Source organism: Mesoplodon mirus, assembly GCF_964341445.2.
Source record: "Mesoplodon mirus genome assembly, chromosome: X".
Taxonomy (NCBI): Eukaryota; Metazoa; Chordata; class Mammalia; order Artiodactyla; family Ziphiidae; genus Mesoplodon; species Mesoplodon mirus.
In genome coordinates, this window is record NC_138981.1 from 191,741 (window position 1) to 206,392 (window position 14,652).

At 60.3% G+C, this 14,652-nt stretch overlaps 1 protein-coding gene across 4 annotated transcripts in view; it reads right to left on the bottom strand.

The window, feature by feature from the left end:
• PPP2R3B (protein phosphatase 2 regulatory subunit B''beta) overlaps positions 1–14,140 on the bottom strand; it is a 53,811-nt gene extending 39,671 nt beyond the window's left edge. For 3 of the 4 annotated variants that reach the window (XM_082608989.1, XM_082608990.1, XM_082608987.1), the window contains exon 1: positions 13,395–14,140. In XM_082608989.1, the coding sequence (XP_082465115.1) occupies positions 13,395–14,012 (618 nt within the window). In that variant the 5' untranslated portion in view covers positions 14,013–14,140. The remainder of the gene's footprint in view (positions 1–13,394) is intronic. The other variant, XM_082608988.1, reaches the window with a different exon arrangement.
• Between the last annotated feature and the right edge of the window lie 512 nt (positions 14,141–14,652).

A 14,652-nucleotide genomic window follows, 5' to 3' on the forward strand; every position in this document is an offset into this window, starting at 1 on the left:
AACGACCGCGGCTCCGACTCTGCCAGGGCAGGACGCAGGGCGAGCGTGGCACAGCCCGGGGGCAGCAGCCAGCGGGCCGGCCCCATCGGAGCCGAGACCCAGGGGCAGCGGCCGAGTCCGGCGGGCGGCGCAGGGACAAGGGCAGGCACAGCACCCATCAGAGTCCACCGCCGGGCTGGGAGGCCGTGCAGGCCAGAGCTGCTTCTCTTCCGACCCCAGGGCCCCTCTCCACCGGCTGGCGGCAGGCTCCCCAGCTAGACCTGCCAACGGCCCGCTGGACGGACAGCAAGAGTCCAGCTGTGAAAGTTTAAAGCAGAGGCGCCAACCAAAACAAAGATGAGAACGGCTGGCCCTGCGCGTGGGTTTGTTCAAAAGTCCTCTAGCCACCACAGGAGAGGGACCGGCGTCGAGGGGCCACATGAGCCACGGAGGTTTCCAGGGGAGAAAAGGCGGCTGGAGAGCAAACTCTCAGACCCACGAAGCGCTGGGCCGAGCAGGGCGGCTGCCGTGAGGGGACAGGCTGGGGCTCCACGTCCATGAGGCAGGGGCCTGAGACGTCGGCTGGGTCTGCACCCCCAGCCAGAGGACGCTGGGGGCATGGATGGGACGGGGGGGCGGCGTGAGGGGTCACATCTGTGGGCTCAGGGACCTGGGGGCCCACGTCCGACCCCTGGGTACTGGGAGCATGGATCAAGGGGGTACTCAGGGCCCACCCTGCGCAGCGCCGTGACCCCGTGCGGTGTCCGGAGACGGTCAGAGTCCCCAGACCAGGCTGTCACCGTGTGGAGGAGAGGTCAGGTCAACACCCAGCACTGTCCTCCAGGGGCGGCTGCGCTGCGTTCTCGGTGCCCCATGGGGCCCGTGCACCCACCTGAAGGACCCCACGGGGAAGCTGGACGGGCGTGAGCGGGACCAGGGCACAGTGACAGCGGAGGAGAGTGTGTGCAGAGCCCGAGAGTCAGTCGCCGGGGGACGGAGGGTCGGGACCCGGCTTGGACAGGGCGGGCAGCACGGCCATAGCAGGCCCGCGAGGGCTTGGGACAAGGTCTGAGGGACGTCGCGGGGCTGCTCAGAGCGCGCAAGGCGCGGGCGCCACAGGCGGGGCAGGCGGGCGGACACGGGCCGCAGGGGCAGGACAGCCTCCCACGCACGACACAGCCTCGCTGCACACCTTCCCTTGGCCCCGAGTCCAGCACGGATGCCTCACGCTGGCAGCGGGGCCGGCACGTACGAAGCATCCCCCCAATCCCTTCACAGTCCCCGTCTGCCCACAAGGCCAACCCCACCTCCCTCAGGCCATCCTCTCCGGCCACGCCCCCATCTCCACACCTTCCCCAGCTGCCCTCCGCCCCCATCATCTCCCCATGCCCCCCCACCTCCCCACGCCCTGAGGTCTGCCGACCACCCACGGCTCTGCACCGAGTCCACGCTCAAACACCAAGGGGTGAAGGAAGCCAGGAAAACTCGCCTCCCCGACACTCCCCCGATGCCCGCCCCTGAGAAGCACTCACTCCACGCAGCACGTGCAGACGTTCGTGGGAAACGTCATTGGAACACATCTGCCATAACGTGAAACTTCTTCCTCTTAAAGGCAACCGCGAACCGCGTATCCCAAAAAGTGATTCTGTAAGACGAACAGGCGTCCTGGAACAACCAGGCTTCCATGAACAGTTCTGCGTGGAGCCAGGACCCCCCATACACCAAGATCAAGTCACAGCCGCCGTGGGGGGGGAGGGCTCCCCAATCCAGGGAACACCCCGGCGCAGCCTGTGTGCACCATGTGTACGCCACGCACACAAACGGTAACCAGCAAACATCACACCTCCTCTCTAGAAGATCACCCTTAGCTGACTCCACGTTGAGGTCTCCACGTTCAGATTCTAAATAGACTTTCCTTCTCCACAAGCAGCAAACATACAAGCATCAGCCACTTGCAGACAGAACTTCACAAGTTGAAGGAGAGAAGTCAGACAAAAAAGTACCAGAAGCCCTGTAAAATTTGAGACATGTTCCCAGGAAAAGCATCCAATTACAGTACCAGCAGAAAGCAGGCCTTTTTCCCCACCCCAAACAGCCTGGTTTGATTCGATGTGATTTTTTTTTTTGGCCACGCGATGACCTTTAACTCCTCGCCTGGGCGAAAATACAAGTGATGAACGTGCCAAATATCCGTAAGGCAGCAGAACCTCCAGTTGCCAAAAGATCCCAGGTGGCCATGACTTTTAAATTCCATAGTCCCCTTACACGAATTTACAAAGCACACACGAGGCACAGACACGGGGTTTGCTTCTGTGCGCGCTGAGGAGAAGCGCCGTGATGTTTACAAGCCGAGTCGTCACTGAAGCCGCGGAGAAGGCGCTCCGGCTGGTACGTGCCTGCGATAAAGCCCTTAAAACAACGCAGGGGCTCGCGGCAAGCCGCGCTCTCCTTTCCAACAGCGCTGCGCTGTTATTACCCAGGGCTCCACACGCTCCAACGACACTGGGAGGCTCGCTGCGCACCTGCGGTGGGTCAAGTCCCCAAGCCTCCTACTGCCCGAGGTCGACACCTCCCCGCCTCGCGCAAGACCCACCACGACGTTGCCCCGCGCCGCGCCCGGGGTATCCGCTGCTAGAACTCAAGGAAAGGAGATGCCGGCGGCTCCCTTCACAGCGCTTTCCCTGACAAACCGCACGGGCACACCTGCTCTCTGCGCGCACGGGCGCTATTCCAGGGGAGCCGCGCACGGGCGCAGGTGGAGCCCCCCGAGCCCAGGCAGCCCCCCACCCCAACCTCGCCAGAGCGGCGAGGAGCCCGCGGACGCAGCGGACCCGTCCGCCCGCCTGCCGCACCTGCTGGAAGGCCTTGAGCCTCTTCTTGAAGCGGGAGGGCAGCACGAAGTCGCAGCCGCGGGCCAGCGAGGCCAGCTCCTGCCGCAGGTCGGGGTCCTGGCGCAGGGACAGGTCCCGGAGCCGCATGTCTGCTCGCATGGGCCGCCGGGGCCCGGGCCGGGCGCGCTCGCGGGGCTGGAGCTGCGGCTGGCCGGGGCCGGCGGGGTCGGGGCGGTCCAGACGGCCGGGCTCAGCGCGCTCCATGCATCGCCGGCCGGCGCTCTGGGGGCCGGGCCTCGGGCGCGCGCATTCCTCAGGCGGGGCCGGGCGGGCGCACGCGGCGGCGGCGGGGACAGGGGAGGCGTGGCGGACGCGCGGCCCCTCCCGCGGCCCGGGCTGTGCTCCGCGGTGCAAGACGGAGCGCCGGACGCCCGCCCCGAGCTGGCCTGCTGCGCGCGGAGGCGGCTCTCCCGCCGAGAGCCTCCCTCAGCTCAGCCAGTAGGCAGGCCGGCAAGGGCAGCGGACCTGGAGACGCCGCCTGCCGGCTCCTGGGAGGGTGGGCCTTCTCTCCGGACAAGGGCAGCCTGTCCAGGACTAAGAGGAACCTGCTACAGAGCCCGCGGCCGGCGCCCCGGCCACGCCCGCCCGACAGCCCACGTGCGGCCCAAGAGCTGGTACTTCGGGAAAACGGCCCCAAACGAAGGGGCCACCCACCAGCCCTTCAGGAGTTGAGAAGATACACTTAACCGGCAGAGGACGCTCTGAAGGCCTTTGTTTAAAGCTCGGGGTTGGGGTGGAACTAGGGGTCTTATAGCTTTCGCCGTGGCGTACACGGCTGTGTAGAGTATAGTGGGACGCAGATGACATAGATGGTGTGCGTGGTGTGGAATACGACACCGATGACGCATACTATCGTGTCACGTGAGCCATGAGAGCACGCGACTCAGCCCCTAACACGAGGCTGAAGCAGCAGCAGAGCCAGGCCCCACCTCTGGGCGGTCTTTCCCCCCCACATACCGTCTAGATCAGGCCTGCATGTCCCACCCCTGAAATCCCAGGACCCCAGGAATGCCTGTTCCGGCCAAAGCTGACCTTCCCTGCTCCCTTCCCTCTGCCCCCAGACAAAGATGTTGGGGAAATGACCCCGGGGGGTCGGAAGGCACTTCACCCACCCACCCTCCTCCTTGTCTCTCTAATGGACTTTTTTGGGGGGGCGGGTAGTTTTTGTTTTACAGAGACGCTGGGCAGAAAGTAGAGCTCCCGTGGGCTTCCCCTGCGGAGCGCAGGTTCCCTGTCACAAACACCCCGCACTGGGCGCTGCATCTGTTACAGCGATGAGCACACAGATGACCCCATACTGATGCTGCTGTGAACAGAAGTCCGCGGTCCCCCCTAGGGCGCGTCGTGGTGGTGCACGTTCCGTGGGTCTGGACAAACGCACAGAGACGTGTGTCCACCATTACAGCATCATGCAGCGCGGGGTCGCTGCCCTGGAGCCCCCGGGCCCGGCCTGTTCACATCCCTCCCCAGCACTGACTTCTTACTGTGTCCGTATCCTGTCCCAACCCTAGCTGGGGTCTGCCCGTCCCGGCGTGTCCCCTAGCCGGGACCGCAGGGGTCTGCCCGTCCCGGCGTGTCCCCTAGCCGGGACCGCAGGGCTGCAGCCTCTCAGACCCGCTTCCTCTTCCACCTGCACCATCACCCTGCCCCAAACTCCTGTTCAGGGGGCCGCCCTCTCTCCGTCCTTCCCCTCTGCCTCTTTCCCATCTCTTTACCCTATTCTGTCCTTCTCCCCATTCCTGGAACATCCTCAAAGTTTCAGAGGTTGGCTGGCGACCCCTCTGGCTCTCCGGACACACAGACAAGGGCAGTGTATGCACCGCACCGTGGCCACAGAACCAGCCTAGCTGGTGTGAGACCACAGGGCCTAAGCTCTGCCCCGTCCAGACCCGGACACAACACGCAGGAAGGCCCCCAATACCACGCCCCAGGCAGGGACCAGGCTCAGGACAAACTTCTGATTTCAGGGTGTCGGCAGAGGGTCATCAGTGGCTCAGGGAGACTTCCGGGCCCAGGCGCAGCCCTGTCGCTCTGCACTACGCCTCTGCCACGAACGGCCGCACCTGCAGGTTCACTCTTGTTCCCCCTTCCCCTGCAAACCCCAGGGCAGAGGTGCTCCTCCTGTAGCTTGAAAAACTGTCCAGGTCCTCCACTGCTGGCCCCTGCTATGCAGCTCCTCCCAGGGGAAGGCAGAGCATGTGTCCTGCCCCAGACCTGGGCTTGTCCCTGGGCCTGGCCCTGGCCCTGGCCAACCAGCCCACGGGATGGCCGCAGGTCCCGTGCCGGCACAGACTGGGGAACACAGACTGCCGAGAACACAGGGACTGCTAAGCCCAGGGGTGAGTTTTCACAGCAAAGCTCGGCGCTGCTGCACTGAGCAAGAGAGACGAGCACAGGGGAAGCTGGGGCAGCACAGGAGCTGCCCGCAGGGCCTCCCGGCCACACAGACGCTGCGTGTCCAAGTCAGCTCTCAACTTTCCTGCTTTAAGTTTCTGTAGCGACGCTGGTACGCGTGCGTCAACTGCAGTGCTGAGGGTGCGTGAAACCGACACGGAGAGAGTCCCCAAGACCCCTCGCTTGTAGCTTACAATTTGGCTACAAACCAGAAATTTAACCCAAGTAGAAAAAAGGAATCTTTTACTCATTTCTCCACTTCTAGGTAAACTGGGGAAAAATCCATAGCTCCTCCAATGCTCAAAGGTAGCTCAGGAGAGAGGGAGACCGAGACCCCCAGCAACCTTCAGTAACGTTTCTGCCCCAGAGCAAGGGCTCACCTGCAGGACCCCGGACGGAGGGAGGAGGTGAGGAAACAGGCCGCAGGCCACGGGGTGGAGTGGGCCCGGCTCAGGGAGGCAGCTGATGCTGCGCAGCACTGACGGCTCCGGGCCGCTCCACAGATGGGGAACATCTGCCCCCCGCGGCCACTGCTCTGAGAGCAGCACACCCACCGAGGCAGCGTCTAGAACCACGCGGGCGCTCGGCACGTGCAGACACAGCATCACCGGCTCTCTTTCCCCTCCTTCAGCCCAGGCCCTGGTGCTCCGGAACCTGAGCCACTAGCCAGGCTGCAGACCCTGTCACGAGGAACAGAAAGAGCCACGGGGGCCAGGGGGCGGCCCCTCGCTGGCAAAACACCCGTGAAAACTCCTCTTAGCCACGCCCGGTATGGACGGCACCCAACTCCGGCGGTGCAGACCCTGGGGCTGGCAGCAGGCCACGGGCACCCCTGAGGCCCCGGGTCTCCATGGAGGCCTGAAGTCCCCGGGACAGCAGAGAACAGCCCACCCCTGCCACCAGCACCCCCTCCCCATGTTGCTCATCCCGTGATTCTCTGAGCTCGGAGCCAAATGCTGGCCAGAAAAACTAACACGTGATGGACTGTCCACAATTTAGCATCGATTCAGATAAAATAACGATTCCCGACGATCAGCTCTGCAGCCCGGCTACAGAGTCACCTGGGCCCTGGCCCATCTCCTGCCCCGGCTCCTAAATGGCCCAGAGGCAGCCAGGCCACGTGCACACGAGATCCCCAGACGGAGGCGGCCAGAGACAAGGAAGTGCCAGCCTCCTCGTGTGGTCTGAGCGATCTCAGAAGGCTCACGGCGCTTCCCCTCTGGCGAAGGAGTTTTCTGGAAGTCTGTTCTTAAGTTTCTGGACTTATCTGACAGCGCTGACCTCTACGCTGCTCTGTGACGACAGTGTGTTGTCTGTAGGACGGAAAGGATCTGACGTTTGTTCAAACGGGCTCTGTGGTCTGGGACTCGACACCCAGGGAGGTATCTTTCAACAGTGACGGTGAAACTTCTGCTTCCAGACAAAAGAGGAACGGAAACCAGATTCACCCCCTACCTAGATTCTATAGAGCATTTTAAGGAAGAAATGATACCGATATTGAACACTCTTACAGAAAACAGAGCAAGGAGTAACCATTCCCAGCTCCTCTTGGGAGGCCAGCATCCCCCTGACACCACGGCCAAAGACATCACACAGAAGGCGGGAGACGGGTGTCCCCCGACCACAGACACACTGATCTCACAACACGGGAGCCCTCAGAGCCCAGCAGCGTGCGAGATCATCAGCTGGGATCAGTGGATTCATCCAAGGAAGCAAGGTTGGTTAACACCCACAGATCAAGTGAGAAAACATCACGTGATCATAAAGAACTGGATAAGATTCAACACCCATTCATGTTAACAGTTCCCAACCAACTAAATATACAGGGTAGCTTCCTCAACCTGCGGAGGGCGTTATGAAAACACCTGTATCTATGTCATCCTGAGGAAGACGGGATGCTTTCTGGCTGAGCCAAGACAAATCGAGCACCTCCGCTCTCAGCGCTGCCCCCTGACCAGGCCCCGAGACCTCAGCTGAAGTGTCGGGCAGGAAGGAGAATCCCAGGCACGCCGGCCAGGAGCGGTGACGCGGGACAGCTCTCCCTCACGCCAGCACGTCCCTGGTGCAGAGTCCTCGAGCACCTACTGACCGCAGAACTGACCAGCGGGTCAACGACTTCACAGGGTGGGGACTCAAGTGCACGGCTGTCGGAAGTCAGCACGAGGAGGTGCCGGGAAGACAGTTCCACTCCCAGCAGCAGCACAAGGAGCAAACGCCCAGCAACTCGTCCAGGGGCGGCACCGTAAGACCTGCCCACCCAGCCAGAAAGCCCGCGGACAAGGCCGGGAGCCTCCATGACAGGCGACCCGCACTGCCGGGCGGCCCCTGCCCCACAGGGTCTGCAGACAACGTGGCCTTGATCTAAACCTCAGCCGCCTTTTTGTGTAGAACTTGGCACCACGATTCTAAACATCTACGGCAGCAAAAAGCACCCAGAAAAGCCATCCCAACAGCCGTGCACCAGGGTGGGCAGGGTGCTGGTTTCAGCTCACCAGAACGCGGGGCAGCCTGCACAGCGACCTGCAGCACACGCACAGGTGCTCACAGGCGCAGGACAGAAGGTCCAGGAACCATCCAGACACCTGCGGACACAGGACTTCCGGCAAAGGCGCCGGCACAATTCAATGGGAAGTCATTTCAGAAAGCGACGCTGAAGCAATTGAGTAATCACGTACAAAAAAGCACGCTTCGAAACCTACCTCAGACCACACACAGAAATTAACCTGAACGAGACCATAAGTCTAAGCATAAAAGCGAAATTTGGAAAAGTTCTAGAGGAGACACAGGAGAAAACCTATCTGCCCTAGGGTATGACAAAGATTGTTTAGATTATGGACTATACTTTTGGGAACATCAAATAAGTAATAAATTGGACCTCATCAAAATTAAAAACGTTTCTGCTTCAGGAAACACTAATAAGAATATAAGAGAAGGTGAAGGAGACTGAGATACAGACTTCCAGTTGCAAAATAAATGAGTCAAGGGCATAAATGTACAGTGTGGGAAACAGTAATTATGTAACATCTTTGTAGGGTGACATATCATTACTAGATTCATTGAAATGTATAGAAATACCAAATCACTATCTTGTAGAACAAGAACATAGTTTTATAGGTCAATTATACTTCAAAACACAGGCTTCCTGTGGGACCGCGCCTTCCTGGACACCCGAGCCTAACCACGCTGTTAAGAGCAGGCAAACAGGGAGCCGTGACAGCGGGGTCTGACCTCTGACCCATCACAGGGTCTGCTGGCTCTGTGCTCGTCAGGACACTGCAGCCCGGGGCAAGGAGGTGACATCGTGAAGGGACCGGCCAGCCGGCCCCCCGAGCAGACCTCGGCCTCGGCGCTGTGCGCACGGGGGGTGGTCCCGCAGTCACGCGCACCGGCCCCTCCAGCCGCGCCTCCCGCGGCGACGCCACTTCCCAGCCAAGGTGAAGACTGTGTAGACGGCAGGGCCCCGGTCCTGCTGCGGGGTCCGAAGTGCCTCCCCAGAGCCCCCCCCCCGTCCCCTGCACCGACTGACTGTTCCCACTGCTCCGAGCACGGGTCCTCCCAGGGGTTCCCAGCAGCAGACCCTGGAATGGGGCAGAGACGCAAATTCCACCACCGCCGCAGCCCCCGAAACTGGAATTCTGGAAAGGGTCTCAGCAGCTGTTTTCACGGGCCTCCCTTGCACCTGTCCACCTGTCCCCAGGACACCCACGCATCCGTCCAGCCTCAGGACTCTCCCGTCCACGGCCCACCTGTCCCCAGGACACCCACGCATCCGTCCAGCCTCAGGACTCTCCCGTCCATGGCCCACCTGTCCCCAGGACACCCACGCATCCGTCCAGCCTCAGGACTCTCCCGTCCACGGCCCACCTGTCCGCAGGACACCCACGCATCCGTCCAGCCTCAGGACTCTCCCGTCCACGGCCCACCTGTCTGCAGGACACCCACGCATCCGTCCAGCCTCAGGACTCTCCCGTCCACGGCCCACCTGTCCCGAAGACCGTCTCATCTGTCCCTGCATCCGTCTGTCCCCAGGGCCCTCCTGAAGGATGTCATCAGCTCCGCCAAGCAGGTCACCAGGTCACAACACTCACAGAGGATCCCACAGCGCTCTCTGCTCTGGACCTGTTCCCAGATTGCCCTTCAAGGCTCTGAAAGACCCCCTGAGTCTGACGCTGACCTGAGACCCGCACAGTACTGCCTAGAGTGCTGAGAAAATGAATGCTCCAAAGAAACAAGTGTAAATCCTAGGCAATTCTGTCACAAACGGGGCTGAGGGGTGGTACACAGCTCTGCTCTAGACAGTCACTAACCCAGCTCCTGAGGCCCTGGGCTCTGAGGCGCCGCCACGAGGACTCCCCCTGGAGGCACACACCACCGGCGACTGTGCAGGTGAGTCCGCCGGGGTGGGGAGGGCCCTGATGCTGCCCCCTACAAGCCCCACTCAAAGGTCCCATCCCACGTGGGGCAACGTGATGGGCGCGTTCTGCCTTGGTGGGGCCCTGGGGATAACAGAGGCCCAGGCTGAAGGCGCCTGCTCTACGGGGAACCCATGGAGACGCCCCCCGGCTTCAGCTCCAGCACCCTCCTGAACCAGAACTAAACCAGGGCTGAGCCAGGACCACTGAAGCAGGGCCCTAAACCAGGACTGAACCAGAGCCCTGAACCAGGTCTCGTGAACCAGGGCTCCTAAACCAAGACTGATCCAAGACTCCTGAACCAGGTCTGAACCAGGACTGGATCAGGGCCCCTGAACCAAGACTAAGCCAGAGCCTCTGAACCAGGACTGGACCAGGTCTCCTGAACCAGGACTGGACACGGGCCATGAACCAATGCTCCTGAGCCAAGCTAAACCAGGACTGAACCAGGACTCCTGAATCCAACCAGACAAGGGCCCTGAACCAGGACTGAACCAGATTGAACCAGGACCCCAGAGCAAGGAGTCAAACACAGCTCCTGAACCAGGGCCCCTGAACCAGGACTGAACCAGGACTGAACCAGGGCCCCTGAACCAGGACTGAACCAGGACTGAACCAGGGCCCCTGAACCACATCCTCTGAACCAGGCTCCCCTGGACTGGGTTCTGCCATGTAGTGTTCCCCCACCCAGGCCTCAGTGGCCATCCAGTGGCCGAGCCTCAAGTCGGCCCCTTTCGACCCAGCAGCCTGGACAAGGCCTGGGGAAGCTGGTCCACGGGGGGCCCACAGGCAGCTTTGGGGGAGCTGAGGGCTTGGGGGCGAGGCGATACCCACCATCGCTGGGGAGTGGGCTGTGGCCAATCTGCATCTCAGGCCCCTCAGGCTCCTCACGCAGCCCTCTCTGTGGCCAGTCAGGAACAGGAGTGGCGGCCCAGGCAGCACCCAGGTGGACGCCGGGTACCAGATGAGGTGCCCTTGGCGGGCACATGCAGGCTGCAGGTGCCGGGCCCTGTTTGGGAGGCCCGAGAAGACAGGACAAGAGCACGCACACCCCCCCACCACGTGATCGCGAGAAACCTCCAGGTTCCACTCGTCAGGAAGAGAACGGAGGGCGTCTAGGTTCGCACCACTTCAATGTGGCAAACTCCTGACCAGTGATTAAAAGTTCTCAATATTTCCCCTCCTTCCTGCACAAAGATTCTCGTTGATGCCAACTACGAAAACCAGAAATCGTTCTTCACTAAGAGATCCACAGAATGCAACGTGGCCAAGCTCAGCCCCTCTGTGAAGTGTCACGGTCACCGGGCAAACTCAAGGCTCCCGTCAGACATGCTCTCAGGATCCTGACCTTCTTCTCTGAGGACTTCCAGGTCCTTTCTGTCTCCAACACATCTGCTGGAAAATCTAAGGACGCGTCAAAGTAAACACACGTGCCTGCTGTGTGTACACGCATCTGCACGTACACACGAGCATGTCTCCAAGGAACGCACTTCTAACCTAGAACATGGTCACATGTCCTGAGGGAATCAATGGTTAACTGGATACCCCCAAAACTACAAAACGGCTGCAGAGAAAGATCTAAATAGATGGATAATAAATTTAACCAAGGAGGTGCGACACCTGTATGCACACAACATTGCTGAGAGAAATTATGGGACACGTAAGTAAATGGAAAAACATCCAGAGCTCATGGGCTGGAAAACTCAACTGTTTTGGGGTATCAGTTACACCCAATTGTTCTACAGATTCACTGCAATCCCAATCAAAATGCCAATAGGCCTTTTTTGTACAAGTTCATAAGCTGATTCTCAATGTTAGGTGGAAATGCGAATGTCAGCATAGCCAGAGCTGTTTCAAAAGAACAGAGTTGGCCGTACACCACCCACTTTCCACATGTTAGTCTACAAAGCACCCCAGAGTGAGAACACAAACACAGACCAGTGGGTTAGGGATGAGAAAATAGACCCAGACGCATATGGTCAATTGATTTCAGACAATGCAACTCAATGGGAAAATGATAGATTTCAAAACTGCTGTGTACCTGGATATCTTACACCACATGCAGAAACTTACATGAAATGGATCAGAAGTTTAAATGCAAAAGTGAAAACCAGGAAGCTTTTAGAAGGAAGAGAGCAGATAATCCTGAGAGCTTGGGGTAGGCACATATTTCCTAGATCGGATGTAATAAATAAGAACCATAAAAGAATAAAATTGAAAGAATCAAAAAACTAACAGCTTTTGCTTTCAAAACACATGTTAAACAAATGACAAAACGGGCCACAGACTGAGGAGAAATATGTGAAAACATGTGTCTCATAAAGGAGCCGCACCCAGGTTCTACATAAAGAGCCCTTACAACTCAATGACAGAGAAATACCCCGTTTTCAAAAGGGGCAGCAGATTTGGACAGACGGTGCACAATGGCTGATACGTGATGAAAAGATGCTCGCCGTCACCAGAAAACAGGGAAATGCAGGTAAAACCATGACACACAACACACCCGCCGGGACGGCTGAAGTAGAAGTCGAAGGACAGCCAGTGCCGGGGAGGCGTGGATGAGGACCCGCACGCACGGCTGGGGAAACGGGACGTGACACCTGCCTCAGAACAGTGTACGGGCTTTGGAGGCTTTTCAGGTTTTTTTGTTTTTTAAGTTAAACACACACACAGCGCACAGCCCAGCAATTCCACTCCGAGGTCATTCATCCAAGAGAGATGCAAACACCCGTCCACACGAGGTTCTCAGCAGCTTCATTCATGAGAAGCACACGCAGAAACAGCTCGAGTGGCCTCCAGTGCTAAAGTGACAATCAGGCTGTGGTCCATCCACGCAACGGGACCCTACTCGGCAGGGAGAGGGAAGCAGGGCCCGCCGCACGGCGGCAAGCACCTCAGACAGATCCTGGGAGCCGGAGTGGCTGCCTGGGGTGAGGCGCACGCGGGGCCCTGGGGGCGGGAAGCGCTCTGCCCCTTGGTGTGTTCACATGTGTGACGACCGGCCCACACACCTATAGGCACCATTCACTGTACGTGAACTAACCCCCCACAAACTGGACTCTTCAAAAATCAAGGGTTAAGAACAAGCCCCACCCCACCCGCACCCCCACCCCCCACCCCCGTCCCTGACACCTCTGGGAAACCAGCAGACTAAGTGACGGGGGAAGTCCCTCCTGCTGATATGCTCAGCGCTGCTGATGGGATGGATGCGGGCTCAACCGAAAAAACTTAAATGTCATCAGCAAGTCCCAGTGGAACAGTCACACTCCTTCAGGCTTAGGCGTATGCTAGGGGTACGATATGCAGCAACCATACGTTTTTCCGTAACACCTGGAGACGCTTTATTACTTTTAACCGACACAGTATTAAATACCAAAAAGCACCTTTTTAAAAAAATTAAATATACTGCTGTCCAGCTGTCCTTATTGTAGATAAATGGGGCATAAAACCTCTAGGTTCAGAAGCTAGGCAGAATAGAAGAAGCTGAGCCATGGATAACTAAAGCCAACCGGAAACAAACTCCAGAATGACGACCAACTTGGGAATCTGTCAAAGACAACATTTTTCTGTGTGCGAGACTTTCTTGGCAGGGGGAAGAGACTAGACGTGCAAGCGCTTTCACGCCTGACATTCCTCCAGCATCTTCGACCACCCTCAGCTACACGTCGGTAGGCGACCCGAGTTACCTCCGCAGGCGTTAGAAGGAAGAGTAACTTACTACTCTCGTCCCTGCGGATCGACGAGGCCCTCGAACAGGTGGTCCACTCCGGGCACTAGAGGCGGCTCCCAGGGGGAGAGCGGTGGACGCGGGGGACGGGCTGGGCGCCCCTGGGCTGTCCAACCCGCGCGGCCTGCAGGCGAGGGCCGGGGCTGCGAACGCGGGCCCGGGCTGCCCTGAGTCTCCCCCGACCCCCTCGGGCCCCCCGGGCATCTTGATCCTCTGCAAGCAGTCTTGGAGCACTGCCTGCGTGCTGGACTCGCTGAGCCAGCACAGGAAGAGCTCGTCCACCTTCATCTTCAGGACGGGCTGCAGGACTTTGCCGGGCGGCATCTCCGGGGCTCGGCCCCTCCTTCCAGGGGGACTCCTTCCTCCTGCACAGGTGCCTGGAGCCGGGACCGAAGTCCGGCCTGAATGGATCTCCGCGTAGTAGGCGACGGCCCCCAGAGGGGACGAGCCCCACGGGGGTCCCGGACCCGTGGTCCCGGGTGAAGTCGCCCGGCCCGGCGGGCGTGGCGCGCCCGGGGCCCGGTGAGGAGGCAGCGGCCCGGCGGGCGTGGCGGGCCCGGGGTCTGGTGTGGCATCAACTGCCCGGCGGGCGTCGAGGTCCGGGGTCATCGGTCAGGGGTCAAGGGGTACGGCGGCGCCCCGCCCAGGGGCTGCGCGGACTCGGGAGCCCGGCGGAGGCGGAAGGCCGGACCGCGGCGGGGCCCGCCCAACTCAGGGCAGCTTCAAAACGGGCGCGCCAGCTACGCTCCCAAAGAAGGTCGCCTATGTTGTGCGTCACCGTGACGCGCGGCATCATCACGGCGCCGCCCGTCGGCGCCTACGACTCCAGCCGCGGCTGTGCTGGGGCGCTTCGGTGGGCTGGAGGGCGCTCAGAAGCTGGAGTGGGGGCGGGGGATGGCGGGCACCCCATCCCATATCTTTCAGCTTTTAGGCTTTCTTGGGGTGGGGCCCGCACCAGCCACGTGCCCTTATGTCCGCGGAAGTGCAAGCATGGGCGGTGCGATCTCGCCGGGATGGGCGGGGTTAGTTGGCTGGTCTGTTGGGCACTACAGTGCATGCCTGTAGTGGCGGCGCTCGGGAGGCCCGTCGGTCGAGCATGAGCAGTGCGTGCTCGCCGGGATCTAGTCGGAGACCGGGCATTGTGCGCGGACATGGCGCGGTACAACGGAGGAGCATGCGCAGTGCGTGCCCGCCGACCGCGGCAGCGAGCACGCGCGCTGCGGGAGCGAGCGGGAGGTGGGCGTGCCGG